The 19,436-nt window shown below is 44.2% G+C and overlaps 1 protein-coding gene across 11 annotated transcripts in view; it reads right to left on the bottom strand.

The window, feature by feature from the left end:
* Window positions 1–5,789: 5,789 nt before the first annotated feature.
* The window catches only part of LOC113891612 (multidrug resistance protein 1), a 102,805-nt gene continuing 89,158 nt past the window's right edge, over window positions 5,790–19,436 (bottom strand). For 7 of the 11 annotated variants that reach the window (XM_027539892.1, XM_027539894.1, XM_027539893.1 and 4 more), the window contains 5 exons: window positions 18,690–18,846; window positions 18,009–18,206; window positions 10,104–10,310; window positions 7,383–7,529; window positions 5,790–6,531 (listed from right to left, as the gene is read on the bottom strand). In XM_027539892.1, the coding sequence (XP_027395693.1) occupies window positions 6,325–6,531; window positions 7,383–7,529; window positions 10,104–10,310; window positions 18,009–18,206; window positions 18,690–18,846 (916 nt within the window). In that variant the 3' untranslated portion in view covers window positions 5,790–6,324. Of the gene's footprint in view, window positions 6,532–7,382; window positions 7,530–8,816; window positions 8,870–10,103; window positions 10,311–16,821; window positions 17,105–18,008; window positions 18,207–18,689; window positions 18,847–19,436 lie in introns of those variants that run through there. The other 4 variants (XM_027539895.1, XR_003510818.1, XM_027539896.1 and 1 more) reach the window with 4 other exon arrangements.

The raw sequence follows: 19,436 nt of genomic DNA, 5'->3' as shown, positions 1-19,436 counted from the left end.
GTCTTCTCCAACACCACAGTTCAAAAGCATCAATTCTTCGGTGCTTAGCCTTCTTCACAGTCCAACTCTCACATCCATACATGACCACTGGAAAAACCATAGCCTTGACTAGACAGACCTTTGTTGGCAAAGTAATGTCTCTGCTTTTCAATATGCTATCTAGGTTGGTCATAACTTTTCTTCCAAGGAGTAAGCATCTTTTAATTTCATGGCTGCAGTAACCATCTGCAGTGATTTTGGAGCCCAAAAAAATAAAGTCTGACACTGTTTCCACTATTTCCCCATCTATTTCCCATGAAGTGATGGGACCAGATGCCATGATCTTCGTTTTCTGAATGTTCAGTTTTAAGCCAACTTTTTCACTCTCCTCTTTCACCTTCATCAAGAGGCTCTTCGGTTCCTCTTCACTTTCTGCCATAAGGGTGGTGTCATCTGCATATCTGAGGTTATTGATATTTTTCCCGGCAATCTTGATTCCAGCTTATGCTTCTTCCGGCCCAGCGTTTCTCATGATGTACTCTGCATAGAAGTTAAATAAGCAGGGTGACAATATACAGCCTTGACGTACTCCTTTTCCTATTTGGAACCAGTTTGTTGTTCCATGTCCAGTTCTAACTGTTGCTTCCTGACCTGCATACAAATTTCTCAAGAGGCAGGTCAGGTGGTCTGGTATTCCCATCTCTTTCAGAATTTTCCACAGTTTATTGTGATCCCCACAGTCAAAGGCTTTGGCATAGTCAATAAAGCAGAAATAGATGTTTTTCTGGAACTCTCTTGCTTTTTCGATGATCCAGCAGATGTTGGCAATTTGGTCGCTGGTTACTCTGCCTTTTCTAAAACTAGCTTGAACATCTATGTATCTTATATTAACAAATCACTTTTCAGATCTTAATTTTTGATAAAACAAAAGTAACAGAGAGGAAGGTACGTACTAGATTTAAAAAAATGCTTAGCAGAAGAGCAGACACTTACTGAACCTGACTGAGTATATACTAAAGACACCGCCAGACAAAAGAACAAAGTGATGCAAAGACACAATCCTTTCCTCAAAAGGTTCATAAACTAGAAGCAGGCATCTGAAATGAAGTTATGAGTAAGAAAAAGGAATCAAAAACACTTCTTCTTACTGAGACCTGGGAACAAACGGCTGCTGTGTGCATCAGGAAACAGAAACACGTTTTGGCCTAAATTCAGAAGTTCGTTCTGGTGAACAAAAAAATCATCATCACTGTTTAAAGTTGGACAGAGCTGGGTAATCCTAGGATGGAATTAAGAAAATAAAAGAGCTGATTTCAAGCAAACAGCACACAGTGGGACCCATCTGGGTTTAGTTAGTAACCAGGGGCCACACTGTAAAACACCTTCTACTATGATGTCACCTTCAAGCCATGCGAACAAACTACCTTCCTCCTAAGACAGCTGCTCACCTCCACCCGTGTCACGGCGTTCTCCTAGCCAGTTTCTTCCCCTCCCTCCACCGCTCACATCTAGACTCTGGATATTTCTCATAGCCACTCGTTCTTCTCTCTTCTCACTCATCTCAGACCTCATTACCCTTCTTTTTAAAAAGTAAAATAAAATAAAAGCATCATGTTTAGCTCCCCCTGTCTGAGGTTTCTATTAGTTCCCCAAGGCTACTGTGACCAATTAACACAACTTTGGTGGCTTCAAACTAGGGAAAACAATGTGAAGGTTTCTCAAAGATATAAAACCAGGGCCTTCCCTGGTGGCCTGGTGGCGAAGAAGCCACCCTCCAACGCAAGGGGCGTGGTTTCGATCCTGGTCGGGGAACAAAGATCCCACGTGCTTCGGGGCCACTAAGCCCGTGCACCACAACTAGAGAAAGCCTGAGCGCCGCAGTGAAGACCCAGGGCAGCCAGAAAACACATTTTTTTAAAAAATTAAAACTAGAACTACCACGTGATACAGCAATGGCACTTCTGGGTATGCACCTGAAAGAAACAAAATCAGCACTGTATATTCACTGTCACATTACTCACAATAGCCAAAATATAGAAACGTTAAGTATCCACCAAAGGACGACCGGATAAAGAAAACACAGTAAATACTTACAATGGAATACTGTTCAGCCATAGGAAGGAAATCCTGCCGTTTGTGGCAACACAGATGAATCTGGAGGGCATTATGCTACGTGAAAGAGGCCATGGAGAAAAAGACATTTTTTGGTAGAACCTGTAGGGTTTTCTGTATGTGTATATGATCATATCATCTGCAAAGACAACCTAACTTCTTCCTTTCTGATGTGGATGCCTTTTATTTATTTTCTTGCCAGATTACTCTGGTTAGAATGCCCAGTACTATGTTGACTAGGAGACAAGAGTGGGGACTCTTATCTCATTCCTGATCTTAGAGAAAAAGCTTTCAATCTTTCACCAATGAGTATGATGTTAGCTGTAGGCTCACGACATATGGCCTTTATTCTGTTAAGGTATGTCCCCTCTACAGCTTCCCTGGTGGCGCAGAGGTAAAGAATATGCCTGGAATGCAGGAGACATGGGAGATGCAGGTTCAATCCATGGCTCAGGAAGATGCCCTGGAGAAGGAAATGGCAACCCACTCCAGTCTTCTTGCCTGGAAAATCCCATGGACAGAGGAGCCTGGCAGGCTACAGTCCATGGGGTCGCAGACTCAGACACAACTTAGTGACTGAACAACATATTCCCTCTATATACAGTTTGTTGAAAAATTTTTATTATGAAAGGATGTTGTATTTTCTCAAATTCTTTTCTACATCTCTTAAGATTATCTTACTTTTATTTTCCATTTTATTCATCTTATTTAATAGAATTAATTTATTAATAAACTATTGATTTGCCTATGTTGAACTATCCTTGTATTCTAGGGATAAACGCCCTTGATCATGCTGTATGATTCCTATAATGTGCTGTTAAATTCAGTTTGCAAGTATTTTGTCAAGAATTTTTGCACCTATATTGATCACCCATATTCATCTGTAGTTTTCTTGTAATGTTTTTATTTGACTTTTTAATCAGGACAATGCTGGCTTTGTAAAATGACTTTGGAAGTGTTCCCTCCTCCATTTTTTGAAAGAGTTTGAGAAAGATTGGTGTTATTCTTTAAATGTTTGGTAGGACTCACCAATGATGCCATCTGGTTCTGGGCCTTTCTTTGTTGGGAGGTTCTGGTTTACTGACTTAATCTCCTTACTCATTATTGGTCTATTCAGAGTTTTGATTTCTGATTCAGTCTTGATATGGTGTATGTTTCTAAGAATTTATCAGTTTATCCTAAGGTTATTCAACTTGTTGGTGTATAGTTGTTGATAGTAATCTCTTATTTCTGTGGTATCAACTGTTGTTTCTCCCCTTTCATTTCCAATTTATTTGATTCCTCTGCTTTTATTTCTAAAGTTTTGTCAACATTGTCACCCTTTGGTGGTATCATGTTTCCTTAATTTTTCACGTCCCTTGAAGTCTGCATTGCAGTCCTCCCATCTGAACTATATTCACCTTCTCCTGTCTTTATTAACTGGTTCAGGAGAGAAGTATCTTCCATCAGCTCTGCCAGTGATTCTGAGGCTTTCTGACTTCCTCTGATTGTACCTCATCCACACTTCTTGCTCCCTCTTGTGGCAGAACCCTTAGGCTTATATGCCTTCTCTTGATCAACAGTGCAGCCGGCTACGTACTGGCTGTCTTCCTCCTGTTTTGCCAGAGGTGGCACTAAAGCTCAGTTTGCAGTTTTTTCCCTAGCCGGTAGATTTGGCTCAGCAGTCTGTGTGTGCTCACCAGTCATCAGCCAGATCCTGCTCTTGCCACTGCTGTCGGGAGCACGCAGGGAGCCGGCCACAGGGTCAGGGGCTATTTGTGGGTGAGGTATCCTGAGCACTTATGGCTCAGATGGTAAAGAATCCGCCTGCAATGCAGGAGACCTGGGTTTGAGCCCTGGGTCAGGAAGATACCTTGGAGGAAATGGCAACCCACTCCAGTATTCTTCCCAGGAGAATCCCATGAACAGAAGAGCCTGGCAGGCTACAGTCCATAGGGTTGCAAAGAGTTGGACATGACTGGGCGACTAAGCACAGCACAGCATATGCTGAGCACTGCAGGTGAAGCATCCCCTGCAGCTTCAGGACAAGCTTCTCGAGTGCAGTCAGCTGGACCCGTGTGCCTTCAATGCCGAGGGGGCTACCAGCCATCTCAATCTCTTCCTGCCTCCCAGTCATGCAGTCCATGTTTCTGGACTCCGGAAGTGGGGAGAGAGAAAGGAGCTTCTTTGGCAGCCTCCCACATGGACTGGGAAGCCACGTGTCACCCACAAGCTCTCACTTTCCCTGAGAGAAACTGCAGGATGAGATCTCTCCTGGCCCTGAGCTGGGTCCCCTTGGGGGCAGGGTGAAGCTGCACCTCCCGCTCTCTCAGTGCATCCAAACTCAGTTTTGGGCTCCAAAGGCAGGCTGAAACTTCTCTTCTGGAAGCCCGGACTTCTCAAAGGCTCTCTGGTCGGTGGGTGACTGTTTCAGACAGTGTTTTCCAGGGGCTCCTGGACCAAGGCTGGTGGCAGGGGGAGGGGGCGCTGCTCGAGCCAGCTCACAGGCTATTTCAGGGTCCAGCCAGGGCCAAGTCTGTATCCCTATCAGTCGACTTGCAGGGAAGCAAGACTCCTTCCTCTCAGGGCCCCTTGGCACAGGGTATTGGATGCCACAGCTCCCAGACGGTACTCCTGTTCGTGGTTCAATGCCAAATTACTGTCGCTGAGGGCAAAACAAAGAGGGCAGATGCCTTATTCTGCCACAAGGCTGATGTCACTCCTCAAGGGCTTGTCATTTTAATCTGCATTTCTTTGGGACCGTGCACTTTCTTTCTCCAGCGTTTCTTCTTTGGGAATTTCTGGACCATGTTCTCTTCCCATTTTTCCTTGGAGGGGATGGCATTTTTGTTCCTTTTAAAATTCTTCATATTTTCAGGATACCAATTGTTCATAATAAATGTGGCAAATATTGCTCCCAGCTTGTGCCTTTCAGTCATGTTTATAGTGCTTTTTGGCTTGTCTTTTTGTAGTTGGAGCACCATTTTCTGATTGTATTTAAACTTATGGCACATTTTAATCATCTGCCACCAGAAGGATCAATTTGGAAGAGACCAGTTTACTGGGAAAAGTGATTCAATATCAAAACAGAAGAAGAATTTTATTGTGAAACGTGCAAAAAGGAACTTCTTGTTGGTCCAGTGGCTAAGACTCTGTGCTCCCAAGACAAAGGGGCCAGGGTTTGATCCCTGATCTGGGAACTGGATCCCACATGCCACAACTGAGAGTGGGAATGCCGCAAACAGAGATCCCGCATGCCGCAGTGAAGATCGAAGGCCCCATGTGCTGCAACCAAGACCCAGGGCAGCCAAATAAATACATGCAAATGTTTTTCAAAAGTACAAAAAGATGAAAAATCTGTAAAAGCCCTTCATAACAACAATGCAACACAGTCAACACACATGACAGTATGTGCTTCACAGCTTCCATCCTCTGCCCCCAAAACCCTGTACTGATCCATGTGAGTGGTCTGAGTCAGCATAATGCAGAAATACAAGAATCAGCAGGATCAAGTTCAAGAAGAAGCCACATGGCTTTGTAGAATAGAACCCAATGTGAAAAGACATGTACAACAGGAATTAATATACAGCTTAACCATTCTTACAAAATTAATGGGTGTTTTAAAAGAATTCCTTTTTTTAAAGTGCAGAAATGATCTTCAATAGTCCAGCTGAGAGATGACAGATTTACAGGCACTTCAGACAAGATGACTCCAGTCATAGAAAAGTTTAGTTTTATTATATTCAGTACTTTTTGCTACTTCTGTAATCTTTTAGCAGGGCAGTCAGTTACAGTTTGAATAAGAAACTATAAATAACAATTATACACTTTATTAACAAAAGCTACTTTGAATTATTCTATAACCTTTCTTGGAGAAGGAAATGGCAACCCACTCCAGTACTCTTGCCTAGAAAATTCCATGGATGGAGGAGCCTGGTGGGCTGCAATCCATGGGGTCACAAGGAGTCAGACATGACTGAGTGACAAAAAGGAAAGGAAGGAAGGAATAACCTTTCTAATGCAATCAAACCCACTGATTTACTCCCGTTGATGATGCTTCTTTCTGTTCTTTCAATTGTAAAGTCTCTGAAGACCCAGAACAGAGTGTGATGGATCTTCCACTGCGGCAGGAAATGTTAAATAAGTAACTCTACATAGTTTCTCTGGTAAGTGTTTGCTTTTTAATTTTGATTAAATGCCATATTTTAACACAAATACTATAAGACAATATTTGACAGCTTATATGGTCACCGTTCATTGGTGCTTTGTCCCAGCCTGGACACTGACCATGGTGAAATAGATGCCTTTCTGTGTCAGCAGCTGCTGGTGTGTGCCGTGTTCCTTGATTCTGCCATTCTGAAACACCACTATCAAGTCTGCGTTCTGGATGGTGGACAGCCGGTGAGCGATCACGATGCAGGTGCGGCCTTCTCGGGCTTTGTCCAGGGCTTCTTGGACAACCTGTTCAATAATCACACAAATTACCTCTGGTCATGATAATCCTCCCCCTTGAGTTCCTCCTTCATAACAAGCCTCACCATTAATGTATCCAACAATAAGTGCTTCTTTAACAGTGTCAGTGGAATACAACACATATTTCACAAAGCAAGGGATCTGTTATACGGAAGATACCGAATCCTAGTTTGGGTTAGTTCTTGGGTAGGGGCTATCTCCAAGTTGTGACTATAAATACAGTCCCTGTGATCATTTAAAAGCATTCAGTAGTGGGCTTATCCAAGCAGCATCCTTCTGGTCTAGCACCACAGTTAAGTCAGGAAGCCTAGGCATGGGCCAGCTTTTTGAATTTTGGTATTTTTAAGATTAAAAAATAATTCTCAGTACAACATTATAAAACAACTATATTCCAATAAAAGATTAAAAAAAAATCTCAGAATGAGCTTATCATTCAGATACCTGAATACTCAACTTTTTCTCAAACTAAAAACAATAGCTAGTATCTACCTAAGGAACAGCCAGGTTTAAACATTTTTCTGTGCTTCCACTTTTTGCTATAGTTGTTGAGGAGATGCTGTCAGTAGAGATGGGACCATGCCTCCTGAATGCAGCTTCTTGGATCAATACAAAGTGATCCAGGGCTATTTTTTGGAGCACACGTGCTATAAGACTAATCTGCCTCATTTCATCTTGGATCTCTTGAATGACAGCTACAGAAAGTGTTTAAATTCCACTGAAAGTAACAAAGTTTGTTATCAGCCTGAATTTTGTTCTTTACCGTAGAAGACAGTAGTGCGAATTTAAACCGTCTAAGGACAGCTGCTTCAAGTGTGAATGAGACCAATTTAAATTCTCACCTTTTCACTTTCCGTGTCCAGAGCCGAGGTAGCTTCATCCAGAAGCAAGATGTGAGGCTGTCTAACAAGGGCGCGAGCTATGGCAATGCGCTGTTTCTGGCCACCAGAGAGCTGAGTTCCTTTGTCCCCTACTCTGGTGTTGTATTTCTGTAAACAGGGTTTTGTTATTATGAAAAGCAGAACTGATAAAGCTGTGAGAAAGAGTCTGCTTGCAGAAAATAGGATAACCACTTCCATATACACAAAAAGGTTGAGGTTCAGAAGCTAAGAATGGGTTGATGAGTTTAACAGAAAATTCATAGCTCTAAATGGCAGGATTAATTTGTCTTCTTGAAAATAGACATTTGTGTCTTAAAAATTATGTTTTAGTGTGGACAAATTAACCTGAGGAAGACTACTGCTGCAATGTTAGTCTCTTCAAGCCTTCTGGTTTCACTATATTTGGGACAAAGACTGGTCAGAGGAAGGAAATTTGATTTTAACAGGCTATGCAGAATAATATAATTGAAGCTCATTTTATTTATGACCAGTAGGTGATGCTCTCTGCATTATTTCAAAAAGTGAGGAAGGGAAGATTCTTAGAACGCTAACCTTTTGCTGTCTGTTTTTATAAGACTATTTCCAAAGCGTCAACAATTTTAATGGATGCCAAGAAATTCTATCTTGGTATCTAACTTGAAAAGCTGAAATCTTCTGATTTACTTTTGTTTTTAGAATTCTCCTGACAGTAGATAATTAAGTATTAAATATGACAATAAGGACTGGAATTAATAGGGTAAATAAGTGAGAGCAGAAATGCAATGTATAACCTAGAAAACCACATTATCCTTTTTCATTCTCAGATTCTTACCAGGCTGAAATTTTGTAAACTGTGGGCTCTGATTCTGACATGCAAAGTTTGATTTTAAATCATGTCCTACCTCCTACTCTGCTGGTGAGAACGTAAGCTGGTGCAGCCACTATGGAAATTCCTCAGAAAACTAAAAATAGAATTACCATATGATCCAGCAACCCCAGTCCTGGGCACACATCCAGACAAAACTCTAATTCAAAAAGATACGTGCACCCTACATTCATAGTAGCACTATTCACAGTAGCAAGACATGGACGCAATCTAAACATTCACCGGCAGATGAACAGTTACCAAAGGTGTGGTGCACACATACGATGGAATGTCACGCAGCCGTAAAAGACAATGAAATAATACCATCTGCAGCCACGTGGATGCAACTAGAGGTTATCATACTAAGTGAAGCAAGTCAGAAAGAGAAAGACAAATATCATATGGTATCACTCATGTGCAACCTACAATATGACACAAGTGAGCTTAGCTGCGAGACAGACTCGCGGACACAGAGAACAGACTCATGTCGCCAAGGGGAGCGAGGTGGGGAGCGATGGAGAGGGAGGCTGGGGTAAAGCAGAAGTAATTACTGTATACAGGATGGATCCACAGCCAAGTCTTACTGTTTGGCACATTTAGTATCCTATAAAAACCATAATGAAAAAGAATATTAAAAAAGAATGTGTACATATATAGGTTACTGAACAACTCTGCTGTATGGCAGAACTTAACACTGTAAATTGTTGTGTTCAACTGTACTTCAATTAAAAAAGACACATGTGCTATGTAGGGTTGCCTGTTTTTTGCTTGCTATTTCTAGCAACCCTAACTCTGTGGCACTCAGCATAGAGCTCTCCACCTGCTGATGGTGTGAGCGAGCTCGGGGAGGTTTGGTCAGACGGTTGCAACAGGCCCACCCCAGAGCTGCAGCCACCAGGGAGGCCGATGCACTGAAGTGAGTCCCACGCAGGTGGAGGGGTTTCCAGGCTGTATGGCCACAATACAGATCCCACTGAGGCAGATAAAGGCAGGACTGTAAACCCCGAGAGAAGGAAGCTAGACCAGTCCCGCTGCAGGATGAGGTAAATCCTAGTGTGAACAACAGAGGTGAAGAAGTAGGTCCTTGGACAGAATGTAGGACTTAAGGGGTTTTGCCTTTTCTTTCCACATGTAGACACTGAGGAAAAGAATTCTGATGTGTACAGGCGTGTTCTGTGGACGCAGCCCAGAGCCCAGGAAGACAGGGCTCTGTGGCAGACAAAGTGAGGGGGGCAAGATACACTTCATAAGCTCGATGATAATCACTCTCAGTATTTGTCTTTGTTAACCCCTAGCCCAGTGGTTCTCTAACTGTACCTGCATCAGTTACCACCTGGGGTACCAGAACACAGATTCCTAGACCCCAGTTCCAAGTTTCTGGTCCAGCAGGTCTGGGGTAGGGCATTTCTCACAAGATCCCAGGTGACACTGAGGTGCTGGCCCATGCCCAGACTAACTGACCTCATCATTAGTGAAGGGGATTAAAGTTATGCATTAAATATTCCAGCCTTAGGAAGGGCCCAATATCCACAGATGGGCTAGAAGGTTAAAGGAGGGGAGAGAAGGTTGGGAGAGAAATGATGGGGACGGTCACACCTGCTTCTGTGGGCCCCATGCCCTGATGTGGAGGGAAAGGCCTCCCAGACATGTACTTTTTAGTCAGACTGCTCACAGGGAGTCAGGCAGGTGGTTGGGTAAACATGACATAGACGGGGATGGGAAGACTCTTGTCTACATTGGGTGTGTTTTGGTTGCTCATTTCTCTTCACCGTTGGGATCCAGCCCTTTACAAATCACAACCACAGGCTCCCAGGCACCGCATCTGGTGAGAGACTTACGTCTGGCAGCATCTCGATGAAGGGGTGGATGTTGGCCTCCTTGGCCGCGCGCTCAATCTCCTCCTGGGACACGACCCGGCTGTTGTCTCCGTAGGCGATGTTCTCGCCGATGCTGCAGTCAAACAGAATGGGCTCCTGGGACACGATGCCCATGTGCGCACGCAGCCACTGGACATTCAGCTGCTTTATTTCCTTGCCATCGATTAACTGAAGACAAGAGATCATGGATCAGCCTCAGAACCGGAACATTTTTGAATTTAGCAAAATTAATGTTGTTATTTCCTACGTTAAGACTGCAAGTTGTTATGAGACTGTTGTTGTTGCTTTTAGTTTGGACTGTCGAGGTTAACTGAATCAGGTTATAACTGCATGCTTTGGGGAACTGTCATGTTTCTTGCATTTTAACTCTAGCTTCTGATATATGCATCTCGAAGGCAGAATAATTGCTGTCCCTTGGACCACAAGATCAAATTAGTCAATCTTAAGGGAAATCAACCCTGAATCAACCCCCCACCGCCATTGGAAGGACTGATGAAGCTGAAGCTCCAGTATGTTGGTCATCTGATGTGAAGAACCGACTCACTGGAAAAGTCCCTGATGCTAGGAAAGATTGAGGGCAAGAGGAGAAGGGGGTGACAGAGGATAAGATGTTGGATGACATCACTGATGCAATGGACATGAACTTGGGCAAACTTCGGGAGACAGCGAGGGACAGGGAGGCCTGGCATGCTGCAGTCCGTGGGGTCACAAAGTCGGACACAACTGGGTGACTGAACAACAGCAACAAGGTATAATAATACCCATCTCCTCCATCCCAGATATCCACGTTCTAGTTCACGAAACCTGCTCATGCTATTCACACGCAGGGAGAATTACGATGGAAGGCTGCTCATCAGCCGAGTTCAAGATGAGGAGCTTATCTTGGATTATCCAGGTGGAACCAAAATAATTATAAGGGTCCTTAACTGTGGGGGGTGGAGGGCAGCAGACTGGGGATCACAGTGAAGCAACACGAGGACGACTCGATCAGTCGTTGCTGGCTTTGAAGATGGAGGAAGGGGCCATGAGCCAGAAAAGATAAGCAAGCAGACTCTCCCTGAGGGCCTGCAGAAGGCGCACAGCCCCGCTGACACCGTGCGGTCCACTTCGGACATCTGACTTCCAGAATGCATAAGCTAGACCTGTGGGGTTTTACTCCCCTAAACTGGCTGTAATTTGTTGTAGCAGCCACCAGAAACTAATAAAACATATTCTATTTCTGTGGCATTTTTTAAAAATAAGATGACTTTTTTAGTTTTCTGGCTGTACCATGTGGCACACAGGATCCCAGTTCCCCAACCAGGGGCTGAACCCTAGTTCAACTGGAGTCTTAACCACTGGACCAGCCAGGGAAGTCCCCCATCCTTACCGCTCTGTATCGATTTTTCACAGGAAAAGCTTCCACGGTTCGATTGGAAATAACTAACTGCTATCACCACATAACAGGCCTGGAGGTCACATTTCTGATCTGACCTGTTAGTCAGGATCAGCTTTTTGAGGACTCAAGTGAAACAGAAGTGAGCGTGGGAGGATGCCGCTATCTCTCTAAATAGTTGTTGACCATAGGAAAGTGAGTTAGTACCTCAGTTTCTTTGCACGTAAAATGGGAATGATTATAATCCCTAAACTCCAGAATTGAGGATTCAGCGACGTCAGCAGGGACCCCACTGAGCACAGTGCTGGGCACAGAGTGTGTGAAGGACTGTCTGTGGTTTGGAACGGTGCCTGTGTGATGCACTTGGAACCACAGCAGAGGGACAGATGTCTGAGGGGATAAAAGGATGGACAGACATCTATAGCTTACCCAGAGCAGCAGGAGGGAGAGCCTGGCCTTTCTCTAGGAACCTGGCTCCCCTTGGATCCCTCTGCAGAAGCCTGGGCGTGCCCATTACAGCCTCGCAGATAAAAATCCTTCCTCTCTGATGGAGACGTATCTGCCCCAAAGATCTACTTTGCAAGAGAACGCTGGCATTCAAGTGAGAGCTGCCATAATCGTGGAAGAAGACATCAGTGACTCAGCTTCGAGCTTTTCTAATACTGATGAGTATATCCCGAGCTATAAATATACTCTGAATCCCATGTGCCCGGCTGCCCGCCTCTGGGAGACAGCTGGCCAAGGACAGGGTACATACGGGCTTTGCTGCAGGAAGGTAGCTTCTATTCGTGAAACTAACAGGTGCAAAGATGGATGGAAAACATAGCCATGACCTTATTAGTACCCAGCCCAGTTGCCATGGAGACTATTCCAAGCATCTATGCTCCAGGCTTCCTCGTGGTGTTAAGTGAAAGTGGAAAGTAGAGGCTGAAGAGAGGAAAGAAAAACCACACAAGGATGGTTACAAACCATATAGCAGGTCAGGCTAGATGGAACACTGCGCACTTGAGAAATGGAGAACTGAGGGAAGAAAAAGAATTTTTTTCCAGACTTATACCCCTAGGGGGCTTCCCTGGTGGCTCAGATGGTAAAGAATCTGCCTGCAATGCAGGAGACCCAGGTTCAATCTCTGGGTTGGGAAGATCCCCTGGAGAAGAGAATGGCAACCCACTCCAGTATTCTTGCCTGGAGAATCCCATGGACAGAGAAACCTGGGGGCTACAGTCCACGGGGTTGCAAAGAGTCATACACAACTGAGCAACACACACACACACACACACACACACACACACACTACTAGGAGAAAAAAAGACACTGTTTAACTAATATAATCAGATGAATATGACTGATCCCTGCAAGCTTCAGTGAGTTTTTCCATCAGACATATAATAAGATGCTTAGAGCTCCTCATCCCCACACTATACACAGCTACTGCTAACTATTTAAAACTTGTGTTTCCTAAAGGATCCTTTCCTGAGGGAAAATATGTTTAAAAGTCCAAATGTAAAAAGATCAATGCACATCTTCTTTGGCTGAGGCACGGGTGGTGGTCTGAGGAAGACCAAGGAAATTCAGTGAGTCTGTTTACACTGCTCAAAAGATCCTGGCCTAAGTGAAAATCTCAAGTAACACACTGACAGTAACAATGAAAGGCTAAATTAAAATGATGAGCTATCCCCATTCTAGACTTAAATCTACTGCCTGATTTCAGTAGCACAATCAAATGTTAAATATGTATCATTTTCCTGTATGTATTTACTCTGAAATAATCATTTTAGACAAGTTATTGAGCACTGATTATATTATAGGTCCTGTGTTGAAGTATGCCTCATGCACTCTCTCATTTCATCTTGACAAAGCTTGCAAGATTGGTGTGATTTTAATCCCCATTTTACTGATGAGGACACGAGCAGAGTTTGGTCGTTTGTGCAGGGTCACGTTCTTAGTGGCTAAGGGAGCTCAGGTCTGCACACTACAGGTTAGATTTTGGCTACACAGTGGTTGAGAATTGAAAAATACTTTCTGTCTTCCCTCAAAGGAACAATGTGTCCATCTTAGCCCAGGTACCCACTGGGTAACGGCCAGACGACAGGCTTTTAGCTGTGTCCTAAGAGGGAGAGAGGACTCTGATGGTGGTGTGAAGGATGGGCAAGGGGAGAAAGGAAAGGTCAGGGGAAGACCAAAGACTCGAGTGAGTCTCAGTGAAGCTAATGAATGTAAGATTCAAGGACCCTCATCTGCAGGCAAATGCTGGGAGTTACACAATGTCCTGGATGAGGGGAGGCCAGGCTGTAGTCAGGGGGTTTTCTGGCTAAGCCTTTAGGATAACTTGCCTAAAAAGGAGAGGGACCAGAATCCTTAAGGCTTTAATATTTTGTTGTGAATTTTTTTCATTAGAAGTAAATATTTACGCTTGTGACTAATTCTGTGTTCCTAACTCTTTCAAGTATAGTCCCTGAACCTGTACAACTTTCGGGCCCCACGAAACTCAGAACCTCTACTCTCTGAACAATCCCATAGCTTCATTTTGTAAGACTCGCCACAGTGTGACCTGAAACTTGCAAAGTTACCAGTTCAGTGGTCCTCAAAGTCTGGTTGGCATCAGAATCATCTGGGAAAGTTTAAAAAATGAAAAGGCCGGGTCCTAACCTGTGTGAATGAGCCAGGGTGGCTGCATTCTTTGTGAGCTCTCCAGACCATTCGGACCCACACCAGTCTGAGAACCAGCACTCAGGTCAACGTTGCTAAGTGTGACTTGAGGCTTGCTGATGGTCACGAGCATTTCCTGACCTCAGGGTCAAGTCCTTGCTTCAGTTCTTACAATCAAATGACGCTCCGGTCCCCAGACTCATTTTTTTTTTTCATGGCAGTAAGAACTAATTGCTAATAACCTATTGACTTAGTCTTTAAGACTTAGTCTTTATGATCACCAATTGATGTTCATAAACAGAACTTGGCACATTTACTAGCCTTTATTGGGGCACTTCCATTAAGAAGGCCGGCCGCTGTGTAGCACTTGGTGGCATTTCAAAGCTCTAGTGCAAACACACAGAGCAGATCATCGTGTTCCTCCAAAAGATGAGGGCGCTTTGTTTGCAGTGCATCATCACTGTAGTCCTGAGAGGGTTATTCTACGCACTCAGCACTCATTTCCATATTCTTGTGTGTCTGTCCTTTCACCTATCAAGGGACTGCAGGACTAAAATCTATTTCCTAGGCTCCCTTCTGCCGCCGGAAGTAACTGAGGTTCTACCAGTGAGATGCCTGGTGCAAAACCTGGAAACCAGAAGCTGTGGTAAACCGTCACCCATGTTCCGGCAGAAAGGAGCTTTTGCAGCAGCGAGACTCTGTCCTTGTGTCTTCAGGCTTGGAGCAGCTGTGACATGGGCACCAGTCCCGGCAACTTCCTGGCCACAGGATCCCAGCTGCGGCGCTGATTTGAATGCTGGGAGCGCTGACTCTGACTCCCCTCTGCCAGTGATGATGTGAGCGCTGAACCCCCTTATTAAACGAGCAGCTGCTCGGATGCCCACAGCGCTTTGTTTCCTATGCCGAACCAAAACTGGTATGGTTCATGCCTTTAATTTTGCTCCCCTGCGTTAATGGATGTGGAGAATAACCATTTATTTCTTTACTTTCTTGTAGTCTGATTATTTTACTGTTACCATTATTGCTGTTTTCAACTCCAACACTCTGTTATCACCAAGAGTTTTTCCCACTACAGTGACTACATGTGCAGTTGTGGGGGCAGGCTGGGGAATGAAAATTTTTTGCCTTTCCTAACTGGGTTATAATCAAACAAGTTCGAGAGTCATTATTCTAATTAAATCTGCTATTTCAGCCAACTTATGCTGCATGCGTGCATGATTAGTTGCTTTTGTTGTGTCCAACTCTTTGTGACCCTGTGGACAGTAGCCTGCCAGGCTGCTCTGTCCATGGGGATTCTCCAGGCAAGAATACTGGAACAGGTTGCCATGCCCTCCTCCAGGGGATCCCCCCAATCCATGGACTGAACTCATGTCTCCTGAGCCTCCTACATTGGCAGGTGGGTTCTTTACCCACCTGGGAAGCCCAACTTATGCTACATTAGGAAAAAATCACTCATCAGCCACAGCTCACATTATCTCTTTCATCAAACAACATCTTGATTGCACACCCTTATAGCCTTATGCCTCTAGTTCTAGTTTTCCCTTAAGAATCAACTCTAGATCTATCATCCATTTTAAAAAAAATTTTGGCCACGCTGAGTGACATGCGGGATCTTAGTTCCCCCACTAGGGATCAAACCCATGTCCCCTACATTGAAAGCAGGGAGTCTTAACCAATGGACCACTGGGGAAGCCCCAAAGTCTATCTTCTTTAACTCATGGAAGGATATGCCCTATCTCTTCAGTTAAAATCTTGAACCATCCCCTATAATTCATTAGAGATTAACATATATGCTGCTTAATAAATGTCTCTTAAGGACCATGATCACTGTCTGAGAGACAACTTTTCCTCCTCTGATGGCTTCATTTGTCAGGAAGGTCTTCACTGAGAGTTCTCTGTCCAAACCTTAAACATAAAACTGAAGCATAAAGTCAGAATTCACAGAAAATATGTGATGAAGTAGTAAAAATAAGGAACCAAGCTTAAAGAAGAACAAAGCGTACATAACTGTCACAGAATAGACTCACTAAAGGCACAACTGTCTTTGGATACAGTAAGAGATATTTATGATCACTGTGATTACTGTGAGGAAGTGCAAAGAGCCCTCACCTACAGGTAGAAAATGCTATTTCCATGTCAACCATTAATACAAGCAGGACCCATAAGGAGCTGGCGGGCATCACCTCACTGTACAAAGCAGGTGTCCATCCTGGTTGGGCAGTGCCCAGGCCATTCCAGTTGTTGAATATTTTGAATGTCACCCCTGAGTATAACTGATAACTCAAGGCCTACATAATGGAAATGTTTTGCTATAAATTTCACTCCTTCCTAATTTGATTCTTTTCTAGTCCCCATTACAGTCATTTCAAAATTCACTATTTGGGGGAGTTCCCTGGCAGTCCAGTGGTTACAACTTCATAATTTCACTGCAATGGCCCAGGTTCCACCCCTGGTCAGGGAACTAAGATCCCACAAGCTGCACAGTGTGACCAAAAAATAACAATCAAAAATGTCCCTACTCCCTTCACAACGCCTATCTCATTCCCAGTGCCTAAGATAGTCCCTGACAGGCACTCATTGACAGTTTACTGAATGTCCCATGAATCAATCTGACCCTTCACTTACCCTTTTAGTTTAGAAAGAAAAGAGAATCCCTCTATGTTCTTTATCTGTTTCCCAAATTTGTTGATATCGCTTTTTTTTTCCTTAGAAGGTGTCTGAATTTCCTTTCTCCATCAATTGTTTTATCCCATCTTCAGCCATAAAAATGTTCAGGATTCCCCATGATGAACATCTTCCCTGGGTTCTGCCCAGTGGTATTTTCCTTCCCTCTCCTTTGATCTGCCGCTAGTCTCCACACACCTCGTCTCCGTTTCCCTCCTAACCATGCCTCAGCCACGTGCAGCTGTCTTCTCCCGCCACCACTTCACTGAGGAGACTGAAATGTCAGAAGCAGCACATTAACGGCCAGCCCCTCCCATGTCTTTTCAGTCTTCACCGTACCCCGTTTCTCCACAGCGTCTGCCACTGGGGACCGCCTTCTCCTTGCCATCCCTGGCTTCCATCTGGCTTCTCTCAGTGCCCCTCCTCTGCCTTTCTGGATTTCCACCCCCCGGATCCTCTCATGTAACTGAGACCAAGGGAAGGGGGATGGCAGGCAAAAAGGCTGCTTGTCGAGGAGGGGAGGGTAGTAGAGTTGAAGGAAGGGTTGGACAAATTGGCTGGAACAGTGGACACAGCTTTGAGACTGTGTCAAGGAGGTCAGGCTTTAAGTGGAATCATTGTTCAAAGGTTTGCAAAGCCATGGCTTATAGTCGAGAATTAAATAGGCATTAAGAAGATGAAAAATTTGGAATGAGCTGAACAAGAAAGGATGCTCAGAAAGACCTAGAGATTATTATACTAAATGAAGTAATTCAGACAGAGAAAGGCAAATATCATATGCTATCACTCACGTGGAATCTAATTTTTTAAAATTATACAAATGAGGAATCTAATTTTTTAAAATTATACAAATGAACTTTACAAAACAGAAAAAAGACTCTCAGATTTCGAAAACACACTTATGGTTACCAAAGGGGAAACATGTTGGGAGAAGGATAAATAAGGAGCGTGGGATTAGCACACACAATCCTCTATATATAATACAGATAGCTGACAAGGACCTCCTGTTGAGGGAACTCCACTCAATATTCTGTAACAACCTGCATGGGTAAAGAATCTGAAAAAAGCGTGGATATATGTATATGTGTAACCGAACTGCTTTGTCGTACACCTGAAACTAACACAATATTGTAAATCAACTACATTCCACAAAAAAATAAAGAAAATAGTGCGCTCACCACTGTGCCAGCCAAGGGGTCATAGAACCGCTCCAGGAGCTGGATGACCGTGCCCTTCCCGCAGCAGCTGTTGCCCACCAGGGCCAGCGTCTGGCCCTTCTTCACCTCCAGGCTCAGCCCCCGTAGCACCGGGATGTCTGGTCGAGTGGGGTAGTTGAACACGACGTCATTAAATGCCACATTTCCTTCCACTGTACTCTAAAATCAGGACAGTAACAGTAAATTTCATTGCTGCAATCCTGAAAACTGACTTTACAGCCAATCCTCTGTACTGCCAGGTATCAGAGGGCAGCGACCTTGGATTGCAATCAAGCTTCAGTTGTAACTGCTAGAAAGTAATACAGATCTAAAAGGGTCAGCATTTCCACAGCATGTCTCATTAACACAATACAAACGTGATAACCCAAAGCTATAACAGAATTACCTACACATAATAAAACCTGATTCGCAGGATTTGTGTATAAAATGGGCAGTATTCCTATATCCCTGTGGCTCTGTTATATAAAAGTACTAGATGTTAACATGTATCAATATTATCAGCATTTATTAAAATGAACCCATGATCAAGGAAGTTTCATTTTACTACCAGCAAGTAAAAGCACAGATTTTATTAAACTTCCACTTAGAATACATTCATTCATCAGTTAGGAGCAGGTCACGTAATCAAAACATGAAACTGACCGGCTTTAGGCCTTCTGTGCTGTAGCTGTCGATCAGAGGAATTTTTTCAATGATATTGATGACGTGGGCTGCTGACGCTTTGGCCTTGGCATAGTCAGGAGCAAATGAACTGACCTGTCCCACAGCCATGGCACCAAAGACAATAGCTGAGAACACTCTGCCAACAACAAAGACAAAATGTGTCAAGAGTTAACGACTGCAATGCCCAAAGGGTGGCACTTCTACAACCTGAGAGCGCTACCTCGAAGAATCCCAACACATTAGTCAAAAAATAAAACAACCGTTTCCTTATAAGTTCATATCAGTGTGGTTAACTGATTGTAAAATGACCCCACGTTTCACCTCTCTCTGGGTTTTCACCTTCTTATAATGTGACCTTGCAGCCTCTCCATGGAAGAAGTGGAATTTGTCTTCCTACCCTTGGAATCTGGGTTGGCCTTGGGACTTGCTCTGGCCAACAGGATGTGGTGGAAGTGACGGTTTCCAGCTCCAAGCCTACGATTCAGGGGGCCTTGTGTGCTCCTGTCTCTCTCATTCCGCCACAACCACAAGCCCGGCTGGCTGGCTGGCTGGAGGACAAGGCACAGACAGAAGAGTGTTGTGTGGGCCCCACTGCTCACTGCACACACGCGTGAGCCCAGCTGAGATCTCCTCTGCCTAGGCCAGATAGCAGAACTGCCTGGCTGACCCCAGACTTCAGAGCCAAGAACAGATGTTCACTATTGTACATTCCTGGGGGCTAGCGGG

Source organism: Bos indicus x Bos taurus, chromosome 4 (genome assembly GCF_003369695.1).
Source record: "Bos indicus x Bos taurus breed Angus x Brahman F1 hybrid chromosome 4, Bos_hybrid_MaternalHap_v2.0, whole genome shotgun sequence".
Taxonomy (NCBI): domain Eukaryota; kingdom Metazoa; phylum Chordata; class Mammalia; order Artiodactyla; family Bovidae; genus Bos; species Bos indicus x Bos taurus.
Note: the sequence above shows the minus strand (reverse complement) of the source record. Positions and strands in the feature narration are given on the sequence as shown.